This window comes from Hipposideros armiger, unplaced genomic scaffold, assembly GCF_001890085.2.
Source record: "Hipposideros armiger isolate ML-2016 unplaced genomic scaffold, ASM189008v1 scaffold_404, whole genome shotgun sequence".
Taxonomy (NCBI): Eukaryota; Metazoa; Chordata; class Mammalia; order Chiroptera; family Hipposideridae; genus Hipposideros; species Hipposideros armiger.
Genome location: NW_017731754.1, coordinates 261,246 through 276,994, shown reverse-complemented (window position 1 = coordinate 276,994; position 15,749 = coordinate 261,246). Strand labels below are relative to the sequence as shown.

Below are 15,749 nucleotides of genomic sequence, written 5' to 3'. Positions count from 1 at the left end.
GGAATATAATCAATAATGTTGTAAATATTTTTTAGGGGGCCAGATGGACTCATGTCTTGTTAGGGAGACCACTTCATAGTCGGTGTAGAGACCTGACCACCGCACACTGTATATCTGAAGCTGATGTAGAATAATAATGTATGTCAACTATAATTATATATACATATAGTCACGGGACGTGGAGTAGAGAGTGGGAATGGAGTCAACGGAATTGTAATAGATAAGCATGATATTGGGGGTGGGAGGTCAGTAGATGGGAGGGCAGTAGATGGGGAGGGGGTTGTTTCTGTGTGAAGGGTGAAAAGGATAACTATTGGATTGTTCTGTACACCTGAAACTAACAATTAAAAAAAAAATCAGGCGAGGAGGAAGAAAAGTTGTTATTCTACAGCTAAGTCAGTACACTTTTGTTCCTTAAAAACCATTCTTACTTACCCACAATGGTTCGACCATCTCCTCCTAGTTTAACCCGAAGAGGATTTCCATGTGAATCTTGGAGGTACCTTCCTTCTGCATTCAGTACTAACCCACGGACGAGGTCCACCACCTAAATCCATGACACAGATTAAAGCCAATATTGGACATTTCAAAACGTTCACATTAACCCAACTACATGAATACATGCATGAAGCTTCCACAGAAGGAAGCCATAAAGTGAGTAGGAAACATTATTTTTGTCAGCCTCATTCATAAGGTTTAATGAGAATAAAGTGCAAAACAGACATATTTCACATTATAGTTGCTTACCCATATAATAAGTAGATTGTTTTAAGTTCCTCAAATATACAAAAGATGTTCAAAATACTTTTACTATTTAGTACTTTATGTGTAACGCTGAAAAGTAGGACACAACTTAAGTGTCCATCAATGGAGGGAAGAGATTAAATACATTATGGCCAATCCACACAGTGGAATACTATGCAGCCAGTGAAAAGGATTTGGAAACTCTACCTACATGGACATACATTGATACAAACTCAGATTACAGGGCTGATTATTTTGCAAGAATAAAAATATATTCATTTGTGTCTATAAGCTTAAAACTGCAGAGAAAAAAATCTAGACAGATATATCCCCAACTGTTTATAGTGGTTATCTCTGAAATGTCATTTGTGATGCTTATTATCTTCTTCATATAGTTCTGAATTATTTTAACCTCTTACAATGAACATGCATTGCTAGTATATTAAAAATCTGAAATGTATCCATGTTGCTGTTAATGGTAAAAATCAAAGTTGCTATAAAAAAATAACTTAATTTGCAATTAAATTGCTCAATATAGTATGCATGCAAAAAGTTTAGATTCTAAGGAATTATAAAACTCGAAAAAAGAGTATCACTATCTCTATTAAGGAACAAACTCATGCTCTACACTGGAGGCTGTCAAAGTGTGGTCGGCCCAGCAGCCTTAGCGTCACCTGGGAACTTGTCAGATATGTGAATTGCCTGGCCCTAGCCCAGACCGGATTTGACAAGCCCCCCAGTGATCCTGATTTCTGCTAATGTTTGAGAACCATGATTGCATGAGCAGGCCACTGGAGGAAGCTCTCAAGCAGGACACTTTGTCGGGTGCTGTCTTGGCAATTAAAATAAAGCTTACTTATATAAACCCTACTTTCAAAATCTACCCTGACAGTTCAATTCGAAATTGTTTGCATGATCTTTTGCTTTAATACGCATTCTTCCTATTATAAATTTCTGTTCCTTTGAGAAATGATAAACTCGATCACCCATGACTCAACATTCCATGAAGTCCTTTAATATGTTTTCCTAAACCTTATTTTTACAAGTGGGAAGTTTGGACTGGGAATTCCACTGTGAATAATGTTTTGATTCTTTGAAAAAAATATTTTAAGTCCCTGAGCATTGTAAAGTGTTCTGCCCATTACCCTCAATTTACTTTACAAAGAATTTGAGACAATTTACAGAAAAATATGTGCACCATTTAATTACATGATAAACAAAAAATAAAAATAAAATAAAGCTATCAGGATTAGGAAAATAGAAGTTCATTTGAGAGGCCGTGCGTTAGGTTCTATGTTACCACTGTGGTTGGGCCATACCTTTGTCTGAGCGTCCTAACCAGTCAAGGCAAATGAGAGACAAAGGTCCATGCTTTGTCTTATTAGCTATGAGAAGAAAAACTAGTTACTACGCAGGAGAATCAAAGATTTTTCTGATTGCTGGAAAAAATGTATAGTGTACTGACATACGAGTGGTTAAAACTAGAGAGGAAGAAAAAAGGCCGCTTCATTAGAGTTACACAATGTCCACCATTTTTCTCTTCCCAACAGCATGAAAACAACTGGAATGTGTAAAGAAGTTTACCCTACCCACTTTGTTCCTTGAGGGCCATTGATAATTCTTTGTCCGTTCGGTTTTCCATTACTACCAGGATGTACTTGCCCTTCTACATTTGGCCTGCCATTATAACCTACAAAGTACAAGAAAATAAAATCAGAGAAGCTAGTAAACCCAACATTTCTGGAAAGTTGGCTTCATACCAATCCATAAGTAGTAACACATCATTTCAAACAGAAACACTAAATGGAATTTTAATCAGTTTGTATATGTTAGATAAGGATAGTGACTTCTACACGACAAATATGGATGTCAACCCAGAGTACAGTCAAGTCACACTTTTCTGACAATATTGGGAGAACGAGAGTGTTCAGCATAAGTAAATTTTCCAGATAAAGCTTAAGACCTTAGTAGCAGTAGCTTTATTTTAGTCAGCTGGAAGTTGGAGGGAGGGAGGCTTAGAAGGACGGAGAAAATTGTCTCTAAAAAGGTCTAGCTGCTTCTTCTCAGCAGGTTATACTAAACACAGCTTCTTCTAGTGGACTCAGTTCCCCATTGTCGGTGGCTGAGTGTAAACACACAGTGCTGCCTCAGAGCTTTCTGAGCTTTGTGGGGCTGCTTGAGAAGGGTCTGCTCAGAGAGGAAGCACCAGGTCCCTTAGCTGTCCTGTCCGCTCCTTTCCCCTGACCTTCCTCTTCGTCTCATGCCATTTCTCAGCTACAGCTCTGGAGGCCTTTGCAGGGCACACTCTGTAATCCAGCCCCCCATGGGGTGACGGGCTTGGGCTTTCTGGCAACTATTTGCATGTCAGACTTTTTCTCTTGGTCAAATGGTTAATGAAAATAAAATATTTACTGAGTTTCCAGTATGTAGAGGGCTTGTGAGTTTTACATCTATTATCAGGGTCTTAGGTTTGCTTAAAATAGTCAATTTTATCGGAAAACTGACCTCAAAGTGGGGCATGTGTTCTGTCTTTACGTTGGGCTAAACTAAACAATACATTGCACAGACTGACTAAACATTAATGCATTCATTCAGGAATGTTCTATGAAGCCCTGATTCCATGCAAGGAGAGCACAAGGCAGATGCAGACTTGTGGGAAATACCTTGGGTCCTGCCCTGGGGTTCAGGGAGACTCCAGTTCTTAGTTTAGGCTCCAGTTCATAGCTGTCGACGTTCAGCCCTCAGTAAGTCCTACATCTGCCTGTTAATCACTCTGTGTGACAATAGTCTAACATGCATTTTTCTGGAGGTTTTAAACAACGTTCATGGAGTGCAACGTTTAAGCAATTCATACCCAAGGCATTTGAGTTTGCCCCACGGTATGTTCAGTGACAGTTTTATTGGGTTGTCGGAAAAGTCATGACATACTTTTTTCTGGTTTTCGTTGCAAAAATGCATCATGACTTTTCCGACAACCCAATATATGCAGCATCAGCAAGAACAAGATCAAGCTTCCACAGATAATATTTAATTTCTTGCTGTATTCCTTAAGTTGTACCCTGGCATGTGAGCAACTGTCGCCTAAAATACAGAAGCCTGAGTTTGAAATCATGGCTGTGACACATTTTCACATGAAAAGCTTCTGTTAAGGAATTCAAAAAGGCAGAATGGGACAGTGGAGTGACAGAGGGCTGTGGAACCCGAGTGTTAGGGATTGCAATGGCCGATCAGCCACTTCAAAGCCGTCTGACCTCAGGCAAGTCGCACCTCAGCTTCTGCATCTGAAAACAATGCAAACTCGAGATAGCCAGGAGGCAAGCCCGTTGCATCTGGAAAGCCCTCAACACAGAGCTTGGGCGGAGCAGATGCTGCATAACCTAGAAGCCTCTGAGGAATTGCTATGAACACTACTGAAAATCGTAAAGAAAATGTTAAATTAAAAACAAGTACCTTGTCTGAAAGGGGGTCTCACAGGCTGGCGTGAGAGAGGGTTCCGGAACCTGGAGTTCATCATGCGCTGGCGCAGGGAGAGCATGGGGGTGGTGGACGAATAGGCCGGAGGGGCGCGGGTGGTGTACCGTGGCCGCGCAGGGGTGCTCACGGCGGCACTGGGGGTGACATAGCTGCGAGGGGGGTGTCTGGGCAGGAGGTGCGAGGCTCTCGGGGAGCTGCGTGGAGGTGGAGGAGATCGCTGCGCCGGGGTTGCATTCTCCTCCTGGGGGGAGCTCCCTCTGGGGGGCGCAGGCACCAAGGCAGACTCTGTCTCCTCCTTAGCTCTGTTCCCATCCGTATATTTGCTGCCCCTGGGGTCAGACGAGGAGCGCCACTTTGAAAGAGACGAAGAAGACAGCGGGTCTTCATCCTTTCCTCCTTTAAAAAACCCGGCGTCTTCATCCTCCTCCTCAGCTGAGACCGACTGCTGAGATTTAGAGGTGAGAGGCTCCCTCTTGAGTGGTGTGGCCTGAGACTCCCGGTCCTTCGCCGCCGCCTGGGCCCCTGCTCGGGCCGGGACCCTGGTGCGGGCGTGGGTGTAGGGCCTGCCAGGCCTCAGGGAGGGTCCTGGAGGTCTGCGGAGGTGGCTGTCGCCCGCGCTTCCTGCTGGGGCCTCCACTTGCCTGTGCTTGGGGAGAGACAGGGTGGTGTCCTTGGCCGGGGCCGAGTGTGCGGGCGCCCGGACACCTCGGGCCTCTGCTTCTGTGCTGTCGTCGTCGTGGTTTTCGCCATATCTGCTCTCGGAGTCCTCGTTTTGATTCTGGGGAGATGTGGGGGGCACCCCGCGGGAGTTCGCCAGGAGGGAGGACTGACTGCCTCTGGATGCGTAAGGGTCCTGGGGAAGCCCGGGCTTCCTTTTGGGCACGCTGGACCCGGGGTGGTGCTGTGACCTCCCTGCGGGCAGCCGAGCAGAGGACAGGTGGGTTTTGGGAGAACCCTCCTCCACGGCCTCGTCTGTGCTCTGTTGTATATCCTGCGCCTTAGAGGACTGCGATCTGTCCTGGGGGTGCGCACCTGCCCAGGTCCCAGCGGACTTGGGGTTCTCTACTGGGGACTCTTTCCGCGGAAGGTTCGTTTCCCTCTGGGGGCCTCTTTGCAGGTGATTTATGCCCCGGGAGGAAGGCACGTGGTCATTGACAATGGTGGCCGGAAGTGGCTTTTCGTCTTCTGCCTCCGTGTCCTCACCATGGATACCCAAGCCTCGCCTCCGCTCAGAAGCCGACTGGGAATTCCCTCTTGAGGGAACTCTGGGGGACGCAGTGGACAGCGGGGAGCTGGAGGGCTGTAACCTGGGTCCCCGGCCATTGCCAAACCTGTTTGGGTATCTACCATGGGCAACAAAGGGCTTGTTTCTGTGCAAGCTGAAATGTCCAGAGACAGGGCCACCCGCGGGCAGCCGGGCCCGAGGCGTCGGGGCAGTGGCCTCGCCCTGCCTCCCTTCATCTTCTGCATCCCTGTCACTATCGCCATCAGAGGTGTCTGCTCGCTGAGGGACCTGTGTCCTTGAGGAGAGGCGCGAGGAGACAGAAGGGGGCTTGGTCGGGCGTGACGGCGCCTTGGACTTGACGGCGGGGGCATCATGACGGTCCTTCCAGCCCCCGGAGAGCGGAGAGCCGGGGTGGGGTTCCGTGGGCTGCAGCCGAGATGACCCCCCATGAGGTGGAGAAAGCCTGGAGGGTGCGGCCGAAGCACGTGAGTTTTCCTGTCCAGCCTCAGCGTGGGGGGCCCTCCGAGCCGGCAAGGCTGGTTTTGCACCATGGTGCGCGGGGTGTCTGTCCCGCACGGTACCGGAGGCCGAGTGGCGGCCGGGCCCCAAGGCTGGCCGAGCGGAGGCTGTGCTCTTGGGCCGAAGATGCTCGGAAGAGGCATCCTTGGGGTGGAGGGAGCCTGCGGCTGGCTCGTCAGCCTCTTGGTCCAGGGAGTCATTGTCAGCAGAGCTGGACGGCAGGTTGGCAGAGCCCTGAGGGCCGCCCTCAGCGGGGGTGTGGAGGGAGGGCAGCGAGGAACCAGGCTTTTCCACGCCTTCCTTTCGGGGCTGCACGGGCGTGCGGGCCCTCACTGGAGTCCTTCCGGAAGCAAGGGCCGGGTGGACAGATCTGCTTGGTGGCCTCTGCTGTCGCCTCTGGTCCTGGGTCTCCGAGGGCGCCGTTGGTGGGTCCCCTTGGGCATCCAGCGCCTCCTCATCTGTGAGCTCTGTCGACTGAAGCTCCGACCCTGCAGTCTTAGGATGAAGCTGGGGTTTGCTGGGCACCCCGCCATTGGCTAGTATTTTGTTCTTCAAGTCATTTCTACCGCGAGGAGAAACAGGCACATGAGTGTGTTTTGAGGAAGCTGGCGTTTTGGGGGAAGACGAGGGAGGCTCGGGTTTTTCAGGTCTCCGCTTCTCCTCCGTGCCTGTTTTCTGCTGAACATTGGACTCACTGGTACCGGCTGGAATAGATTTTGAAGAATTTGCCGTCAAAGAAGAAATTTGAAAGTTCTGCAACAGAAAGTGCCTCCATGCCGTTTAAAAATGGCGATTGTAATCGATAACTTCTAATTCTTTAGGACATTGGACCCTTATTTTCCCAATGATAGCAAACTCTTTTACAGCCCTATTTTGCTTTAAGTAATAGATGTAGTTCTAGAAAATATGTGTAAATTGACTTTCTATAAATTGAATTAGGTTAAGTCACAGCCTATTATTTAAAGGAATTTTCAAAAGAGCACTTTGAAGTAATCCATTGATTTTGCAAAAGCATAGGGTTTCCTTAATAAAACTAATTTTCAATATGTTACAAATGCATTATAGCTGTTCTTAACCCCGTAGGCAAGAAATACGTAGAAGCCTGGTACAAAATGTTGAACGATCTATGCTCATAATGTTTTTGTTTTGGGGGGGGGGTTGTGTGTGATTGGCAAGTGACTGAGGTGAGCAACAAGTTTGTAATTTTTGAGGCATTACATCAAGTTTCCTAGTCTCCCTAACATGCCTTCACTCCCTTTCCTTCTCTATTCAGATCTCTTTAATAATGGATACATTTGTCATTCCAAAGCAATGCCCAAAATAAAAAGCATCCTGAGGCAGGCAAGACATTATAGTAACGTACCCTGCAACATATGCTTTCTCGACAGCAGGACTGAATGAGGAGAGAGATGCTGTAAGGGAAGGACATTTATGTAGCAGGGGGGAATCCATAAGGAGCAACCTTCATCTATTTCAGTTTTTTCCAGGACGGAACTGTTTCCAGACTGCAGTACCGTGTGGGTTCTCACCAAAAATAAGGAAGGCGAGAGCTATTAATGTATGGTGTAAATGCAGGGGAACAGAAAGGAAATCACAGCCCAAAACAATGCCCATTTTTAGACTTTATTTACCTGCTTGGTTTTGATACTGATCAGGTAAACAAGGTAACTGAATTTTTTCTGAGTAAAGCTGCACGCCATAACAATGGAATACAAACTAAACATTTTAAATGCTATTATATTTACAAATTGAAGAGCTCTAACAACTAGAAGTGTTACATTATACTTGTAAAATTGTCCTTTCCCTGTCATCATAAACCCCAAGTTACACAGTGACATAAGATTAATCACATAATTCATACATGTATGTTATTGTAATATTGTAATAGTAATCAATGTTATTGGCAATCAATAACATTTTAGTCTTTGGGGAGACTAATTTCTAAAAGGACTATAACAATATTTTAGAAATCAATAGGTAAACTTAGCTCAAAAAGTCACCAATGGAGCAGTTCTAAACCCAAGAGCCATGATTTATAGTAACACACCACAATTAGCAAAAAGAGAGATAAGAAAGAGACGCAAACACAAAATGCTTACTTGGCATAGCAACAACGAAGGCTTTGGAGTGAGGCCCCATTCCTCTCCGGTTTGCGGCCCGGATTTTGAAAAGATAGCGTTCCCCAGGCTGCAGACCATCCACTAGGGCAGAAGTAGTCTCTCCAGGGTAGGTGAGGGACTTTGCTCCAAATGGCTTGAGAGCCGGGGCGTATGAAAGAATGTATTCTGAAATGATTTGGCAGACGGTTGGAAGGAGGAAACTGAAAACAGTCCTGTGTCCAGCAGACAGACTGTATGGGCAGGATGAATTAGAACGTGCATTACTAAGATGAATACTCTAGCAATGCACGCCAAGTCAGCAGCCGGAGCGCACAGATCTAGGAGATGGCGAACGAGAACTCACTCAGGCTACCGGACTGGGCTATGTAGTTAATTAGCTGGCAATTGTACATTCTCAGCGAATCCAATATATGGAACCCAAGAGGCCAGTCTTCATACAATTTACCAACAATAATTACACCATGTCTGGTTTTTTTCCTGGATTGTATTTATATACTAATTTGCTATGATAGAATTAATATATCCTGAATAGAAGAAACCATGGAAAAAGAAATGACAACTGCTAGGAACTGATTCTGAATAACTGCCGACATCTTCAAGAGTTCCAGTTTATTAATCTAGGCTATTTTGATTTGTACATTCAGCCAATTAAATTCCATATTTGGAATATAATTTCACTTTTGTAGAAATTATCAAAGTTCTTAATATATGCAGATAAGGATGTTTCACAATATTTAAAATTGAGGAAGAGTTGCTAAGTAATAGATTTATGCGATATCTAATGTTTTTGTCTTTAATTGGCTATATCTATAAACATATAACACCCTTGATTGAAAATCATAGCAAATTCAGTCCAAGCATCTAATATATCTCTACGGTATGCTTATATGGAAATACTATCACATAAGGAAGCCATGTTTTAAAGCATAATTTTCACCCTCAACTAAAAACTGTATCCCTATTTTACCCCCAAGGAACTCAAGATTTGCAAAACTTAGCAAATTAGTATGACTAGGAACTAACCAAGAAAAATAATTTGAATTACAGAAAAACCAAGCAATTATCATCCTTCCTAGGGGAGCAATGTGCAAGATATTTTCTTTTAACTAAGAGCTAATCTTTTAAAAGTACATTCACTGTAAAACTTTCAACCAAAAATGCTTCTGCAGCATTTTTTTGGGAGGGAAAAAGCATTCTTTGCTCATTGGAAATGAAGAAACTAGTCATTTGTGGTGGTCAAAAGTAAGAATTGGAAGAACATACTGTCTATAAAATTTTGTAATTCAGATTCTTTTATGGATTCAATTCATCTGGAAAAAAATTTAACCATGTCAAAGTATATCCCACTATTGTGTTTTCTATTTCTCATGCATAAAAAATGCGCCAGGATAATTATGAAGCTTCAATCCCGCCATTACACCTTTATGAAAACTACCAAGGCAGGGTTAAGCTCTCTGAGTTCGTCTGGACATAAAAACCCAGTAGCTGTTATTATTTCTGGCGATACGGAATTGACCACCAGGGAGTTTCTTTTACCAATGAGAGAGAAATATAAACTAAGACTTGGGAGAGGGAAAGAAAATAAGTAGCACGATAATAAAGTCACTTAACGGAGCAATAATTGTTTTTTTGTAACAAAAAGAAGTAGTCAGCCAAAAAATGTCTTTATTCAATGTTCAGCAGCCTTTGCAGCATCAATAGCACTTAATACAGAAGGAGCCAATGTTAAATTGTCATAGAAAGAATGATTAAAAAGGGGCAATCTAAATATTTCTTCTCTTCATTTGTTTCTAATTTAATCCTCTGAAAGAACATGCAAGACTCGTATAATATATTCTTTAAAATAAACTGGAAAGTAAGAAAGCATTAAGTTCAGGAAAGACTATCTCATGTCTGTCTATCTGCCTTCTATTGGTCCATGAAAAGATCCTTACAGGTCAGCAAAGAGAACTGACAGTTGGATACAAAAGAGAACCATTCATCTTTTTCAATTAAGAAATTCTCAAAGAAGATTAGGGACAATTTTCTGGATTTCTTTAAGCTTACACACATTTTTCATAGTTTCTGGACACTAAATTTCATAGCTTCTGAAGACTTAAAATTGTATTCCTAAATCGAGAAACAATAAAAAGTAGTCTTAGGGTAGGTACATCAGTATAGGTGATGTTGGAAAAACCTCAATACTTCCCTTTAAAATGTCTCCAACAGACTTCTGAAAGCTCCTTGAATGTTTTTACATTAAAAAGAAAAGACTGTGCTTTCATTTAGCATTCTCAACAGACTGTTTTTAAATTTAATGGTTTGTGAATATTTTACTCTCTTTTGTAAATCTACAGTATTCTTTCTTTCTATTGTAAGGTGGTATTTTCCTCAACGGCCCCAAAATTAATTAAAAGTGCTCACAAATAGGAAAAAAAATCCATTTTCCATTTGATTTTATTACTCAAGTTTCCAAACCCACTAAAAATATTTATGGTCCCATTCGAGACATGCATGGTCCCATGGGGCTCCTGCTCACGGCTACTTTCTATGATTACTGGCACAACGAAAAGACCACAGCATGAAAAACAAGGTGTCATTTGTAAAGGTTGGGATGTCACACTCATACAATTAAAAATACCCCTTCTGATAGCAGCACCCAAATTCCTGCATATAAGGATGGGAAGTCACCTTCCTGACTACCTGGATCTTACCAACAATGAAAACCCTGCACGAAATAGCCCTGTCCATTGGGTTAACACTTCAGACACGTACTAGGTTGCTTCCCTATTTCTTGTGCAGTCACCAGGCCTGCGATCAGAACCCGTATTTATCCGAGTCAATGGACATGTCTTTATCCGGGGCACTATCTGAGGCCCATGAGCACCTTCTACTGTGAGTAACGAGCGAGGTCCTCCTACCTTTCACTTTCCCCTCGGTCTCAGGCAGTGCGTCCCAAGCTACAGTGACTGCTGTAGTTTTGCCATTGACGGGCCAGACGTTTAAGTTTTCGGGAGCTGTAGTGGGAGCTACAAAAGGACAAGGACCTGAGGTTTAAAAATGTCCTCAGAGATATTCTGAAAGTTAATGACAAACAGTTCTTACGTTCACAGGTTTTCCTGAAGAGCTACAGTGTTGATTTTTATTATATAAATGAGAGGAAATGCTACACTTGCTCTTGTGAGACACACTGATTCCTATCAGTTCCAACAACTCATATACTGAGCTTAGACATAGCTAGAGGAATGCTTTTAAGAATTCAGAGTTTCTCTCATTGCTGAATATTGAAATATACAAAGAAGATTAAATTCCAGTTTTTAAATAAAGCGTGTATAGACGTAATTTAAAAGAAAATAACTGTAATCTTGGATACAGAGCAAAGTTCTTCCCTGGAATCCAGTGCAACCCCAGCCCAAGGAAAGAACAGTGTCCCTACACGCCAGAGCCCTGGGGTGCCCGGGGCATCCAGGCACACAGCGGTGATTCACAGATACGCCATACTGGGCTTCAATGTGCTCCACGCGTCAGGATAACAGACTAATGAAAACGGCCAGTGACGGATAAAACGTGCACCCAAGGAAATAGTTCCTTAACATCTTTGAGTTCATACATAGACATACTACCAAGATTTAGGGTTGATGTTACTTTTTAAAAATGCCTATGCTGGCCTTTATCACTATTGGCTTCTTTGAATCTTATTTTAGGGGTATTCCCAAATTGAAAACCCAAAGGCCTATTTAAATACAGACCAGATTCTGGCGTTCTTTGGAAGACAGAGGTACTCCATTTGCCGTCTCTTTCACCCTGTGAAATACGGACTGCAAATTCATACATGGTGTCTGGAATCAAGTTCTCGATCAACACGCGTCTGTTGGGGATCTGCTTGTACTCCCACCTTGCCAGCTCCCCTTTTTCTCGATAGCGCACAGTGTAATGTCTGTAAGAAAGCAAAAGGCAACAATGCACCCAGGTGCTAATGCTCCATAATTGAGCACGAGATCGCTTGATATTTTTCCTTCCCCAGAAGTGATGGTTTTGAGAGGTTAGTTGGAAATCAAAGAGGAGAAAAAAAAAATCTACATCTTTGACTGTTATTGGCTCAAAGAATCTACTGAAGTTCTAGGCAAAGGCATCTAAAGCAGACCAGGGAACATGGAGCCTAGCGTCTTTGCAAGGCCGAAAGCCTTACTGTTCAAAAGCCGAAGCCGAGATTCCAAAGGGGAAGAGGAGAAGGGGGCAAGTGCCTTACCAGGGATGTGTGTGCATGTGTGAGTGTGTGTTTGTGGGTGTGTGTGGTGTGGAGAGGGCAATGTTAAAAGTCAGAGCTGGCCTAAAGTATCTGGGCTTTCCAGAAAAGAAAGACAAAAGGACCAAATCAGGCATGTTTCCTATAGGTTCAGGGGGAGGGGGGGAGGCAGTATGTGGTTTGGAGTAGACTTATTACCATGAGATGGAGCAAAAATGTGTAACAAACAGCAGGATAGGGGAGCTGATAAAAGGCACTCTAGTGGGTGACTATCAAGCAGGGAAACATGGCGTGACCAAACATGGCGGATTCCACAGCCCCAGACAGGGGACCTCAACACTCAGCATTGCAGATGCCATTCACGCATTCCTTTCCCAAGCACTTGTCTTTGTGGGCACTTGGCAGTGGAAAGCATTTGATGCATTTATCCTCATTTTATTATTTATTTATTTATGTATTTATTTATTTATTCATTTGTTTATTTTTATATTTAGCTGAGCCATCCTGCCACCTGTCGGCAGCTCAGCGGCAGCTCAGCTTGGGCCTATGTGGGAATCAAACCGGCAACCCTGTTGCTCAGAGCTCACACTCTTGAGTGAGCTCTTAACCAACTGAGCCACTCAGCCGGCCCTAGCATTTGATGCATTTTAAATGTGCTGTTCATCACAGCAGGAAGTCAGGACAAGACTTCCACTGCAGACGCGGCACACCAATTAACTCAAGAGTTCTGCTAAGAAAATTGAAGCCCTCTTGTTTTCATCAAAATTTTGGAAAGTAAAGTCCATTGGTTCAGGAACACTTTGTGTTGGGCAGGCCATATGGCTAGGGGGAGAATCATTATGAGCCTTCAGAGGTCTTTCAAAAGAAGCAGATGTCTATTGTTACCAGAGGGCAATCACAGAAACTATATTTAATCATATATATGTATATATACACATATATACATAGATATATATACATATATATCTATGTATATATACATTAAAACCTTGGATTGCGAGTAATATGGTTTGTGAATGTTCTGCAAGATGAGCAAACATTTCTAATACATTTTAACTTGGTAAATGAACAATGTCTTGCAATATGAGTAGTTTGTTTCCAAAATGAATTATGCTTGCAAACCAAGGTATTACTGTATATATATAATACATTCTCATCATTATGTTCCATCCATTTTTTTAAAGTACATTCACTATTCCTGGTGAATATAGATAGGTTCAAAATTAATACATAATGACTAGGCCACAAAATCTTTGGCTGCCTCTTGCCTACATAAACTATTCAGTCATTTAACACATAAAATTTTGATGACTATATTAACCTACCACTAACTAGTAATGGTGTTCACCAGTGGCCTTTTTAACACAAAAATTATTTTAACTTTATGATTAGTTTTTCCCCTGTTGCTACTGAAAACCAATATTAAAACCAGAATAGCATAACGTCATGGCTTAAGAAAAAATACGATTCAATTTGTTATGCACAGGTAAGCTAGACATGAAGCAATTTGGTACTTGAAGAATGTCTCAAGAGGAGCTGCTGTATGGAAGGCATTAGACCATTGCCCAACACTCTACATAAGATCCTTCATGCTGCCACTCTTCCTGGATAACAGAAGGAAGGGTCGGACGCCTCCTCAGATGAGCCCATAGCCTCTGCACGTGAGTAGAGCATTAATGAGGCAAAGCAAACACAAATGGGGAAAAAGAAAGAAATGGAATCTAGGACATTTCCAGACACAAGGTAAGGCTGAGCAAGCAAGATGTGAGGTCCCACTGTGTGCATTACACACGAGGCCCTGGCAGCATCTGATCTGTAGGAAATGTGTGGCCACACTTAGGATTAGCTAGATTACCATAGGATAGTCTACCATAGTCTACTGCAGCGACCAAAGAGGCCAGCATTCATATATGTCAGAAAATAAAATCACTCAAATAAACACACGTCTCTTCAGGGCCAGAAAAACCCCATCTTTCATACATAAAAGAAAGATGAAGAAATAAGGAAAAGTACCTTGATGCAACAACTTTCTTCTGTTTTTCCAAAATAGGATCCACCCAGGCTACAAGCACCGACTGGGAGGACATAATCCGGACATTGATGTCTTCAGGTACGTCCAGGTTATCCTCCTCTGAAATGACAATGGACACATGGAAAGGCTATCTCTAAAGATAGGCTTTGCCCTGAGCTCCTCAGGCCTCCAGAGTCTAGAATTCACCCTATATAATTTTTAAATTGCTTATGCTTAATGTAGATATAATGAAACAAATAGAATGTTAAGCAATTATGTGACTGGTCAGTGTAGAAAAAACAAAGATCTCCACCCTTGCCCTTCGTAAACAGTCTACGAAATGGGCAGTTCACTTGAAAAGCTGCCCAACTCATTTGACATAAAGAGCAGTACAAAAGGGATGCTTTGCCTTGGTCAAAGATACTCCAAGTTAACTCCATGTTTTCTCACTATACACTGAACTGTCTGGGAAATAATACATTTTTAATGGGAAGCAAAGTTGATTGGTGATCACGACATTATGTGTAAATTCTGTTTCAAACAGCTGCACGAGTTACATTGGGCTCAATGTTCTTGCATTTTAGATCATGTGATCCCAAAACAGATTAAAAGTTACATTCTGATACGAATTAGAATTCGGTTTGCCACTTTCCAACAGAATATATGACAGTCCCAAAGCTTACAACTTTTGTTCAAGCTCTAACATAAATTGAGATTCATAAGATATCTTCAATTTTGCTTTTGAGTCTTTTGGGCTTTTTGTTTTGTTTTTCCTTTTCACCTTTCAGGGACCATGTTTGCAGGTTTTACTACAACTAGAGGAAGGTGGAAATATTTAACCTGTTAGAAAAGTGATACAGAAAGTTCTGGAAACTTCTAAAAAAATGAAACATCATGTATGTGGGACTTCTGTTATACAACGTAAAAAATACATATATAAAATTACAATATGTCATATAATAATATAATTATATATTACATAGTATAAAATTATAGTTGAAAATAAGTTGTGAATTCATGAAAATTATGCTGTAGGTTGCCTCTTTAAATAAGGCATATGATCCAGAAAAGGTATATGTAATTTGTTAATATATGAGTAATACAAAAAATATCTGTGAATGGATGTGGAAAAAACTGTCCATATGATCAGCGATCAGGCTATCAGCAAGCCATACTGCATCTTTGTCACTCTTCTCAATGCCATTCTTATGCAATTTTAGCTGAAATAAAGTTTGAGTGCATTTCTTGCACGCCAACCATCCCGTCTATACCTACTCTTCTCTGTTTACACTGTCGCCAGGGGCAGCTTCTGCGTGGATCAGACTGTGCCTTTAAATGGAACAAATGCTTGGCTGTTTCTGTCATGGCAAATTACTGCCCAGTGAAGACATTCAAAATATAAAGAGAAATATATCTCATCACAAGAACACT

At 42.6% G+C, this 15,749-nt stretch overlaps 1 protein-coding gene across 1 annotated transcript in view; it reads right to left on the bottom strand.

The window, feature by feature from the left end:
• FNDC1 (fibronectin type III domain containing 1) overlaps positions 1 to 15,749 on the bottom strand; it is a 111,817-nt gene that overhangs the window by 32,241 nt on the left and 63,827 nt on the right. The window contains exons 7-13 of the mRNA XM_019663756.1: positions 14,321 to 14,466; positions 11,811 to 11,998; positions 10,983 to 11,090; positions 8,062 to 8,247; positions 4,195 to 6,666; positions 2,334 to 2,434; positions 436 to 547 (exon numbers count right to left, since the gene is read on the bottom strand). Coding sequence (XP_019519301.1) covers positions 436 to 547; positions 2,334 to 2,434; positions 4,195 to 6,666; positions 8,062 to 8,247; positions 10,983 to 11,090; positions 11,811 to 11,998; positions 14,321 to 14,466 — 3,313 coding nt within the window. The remainder of the gene's footprint in view (positions 1 to 435; positions 548 to 2,333; positions 2,435 to 4,194; positions 6,667 to 8,061; positions 8,248 to 10,982; positions 11,091 to 11,810; positions 11,999 to 14,320; positions 14,467 to 15,749) is intronic.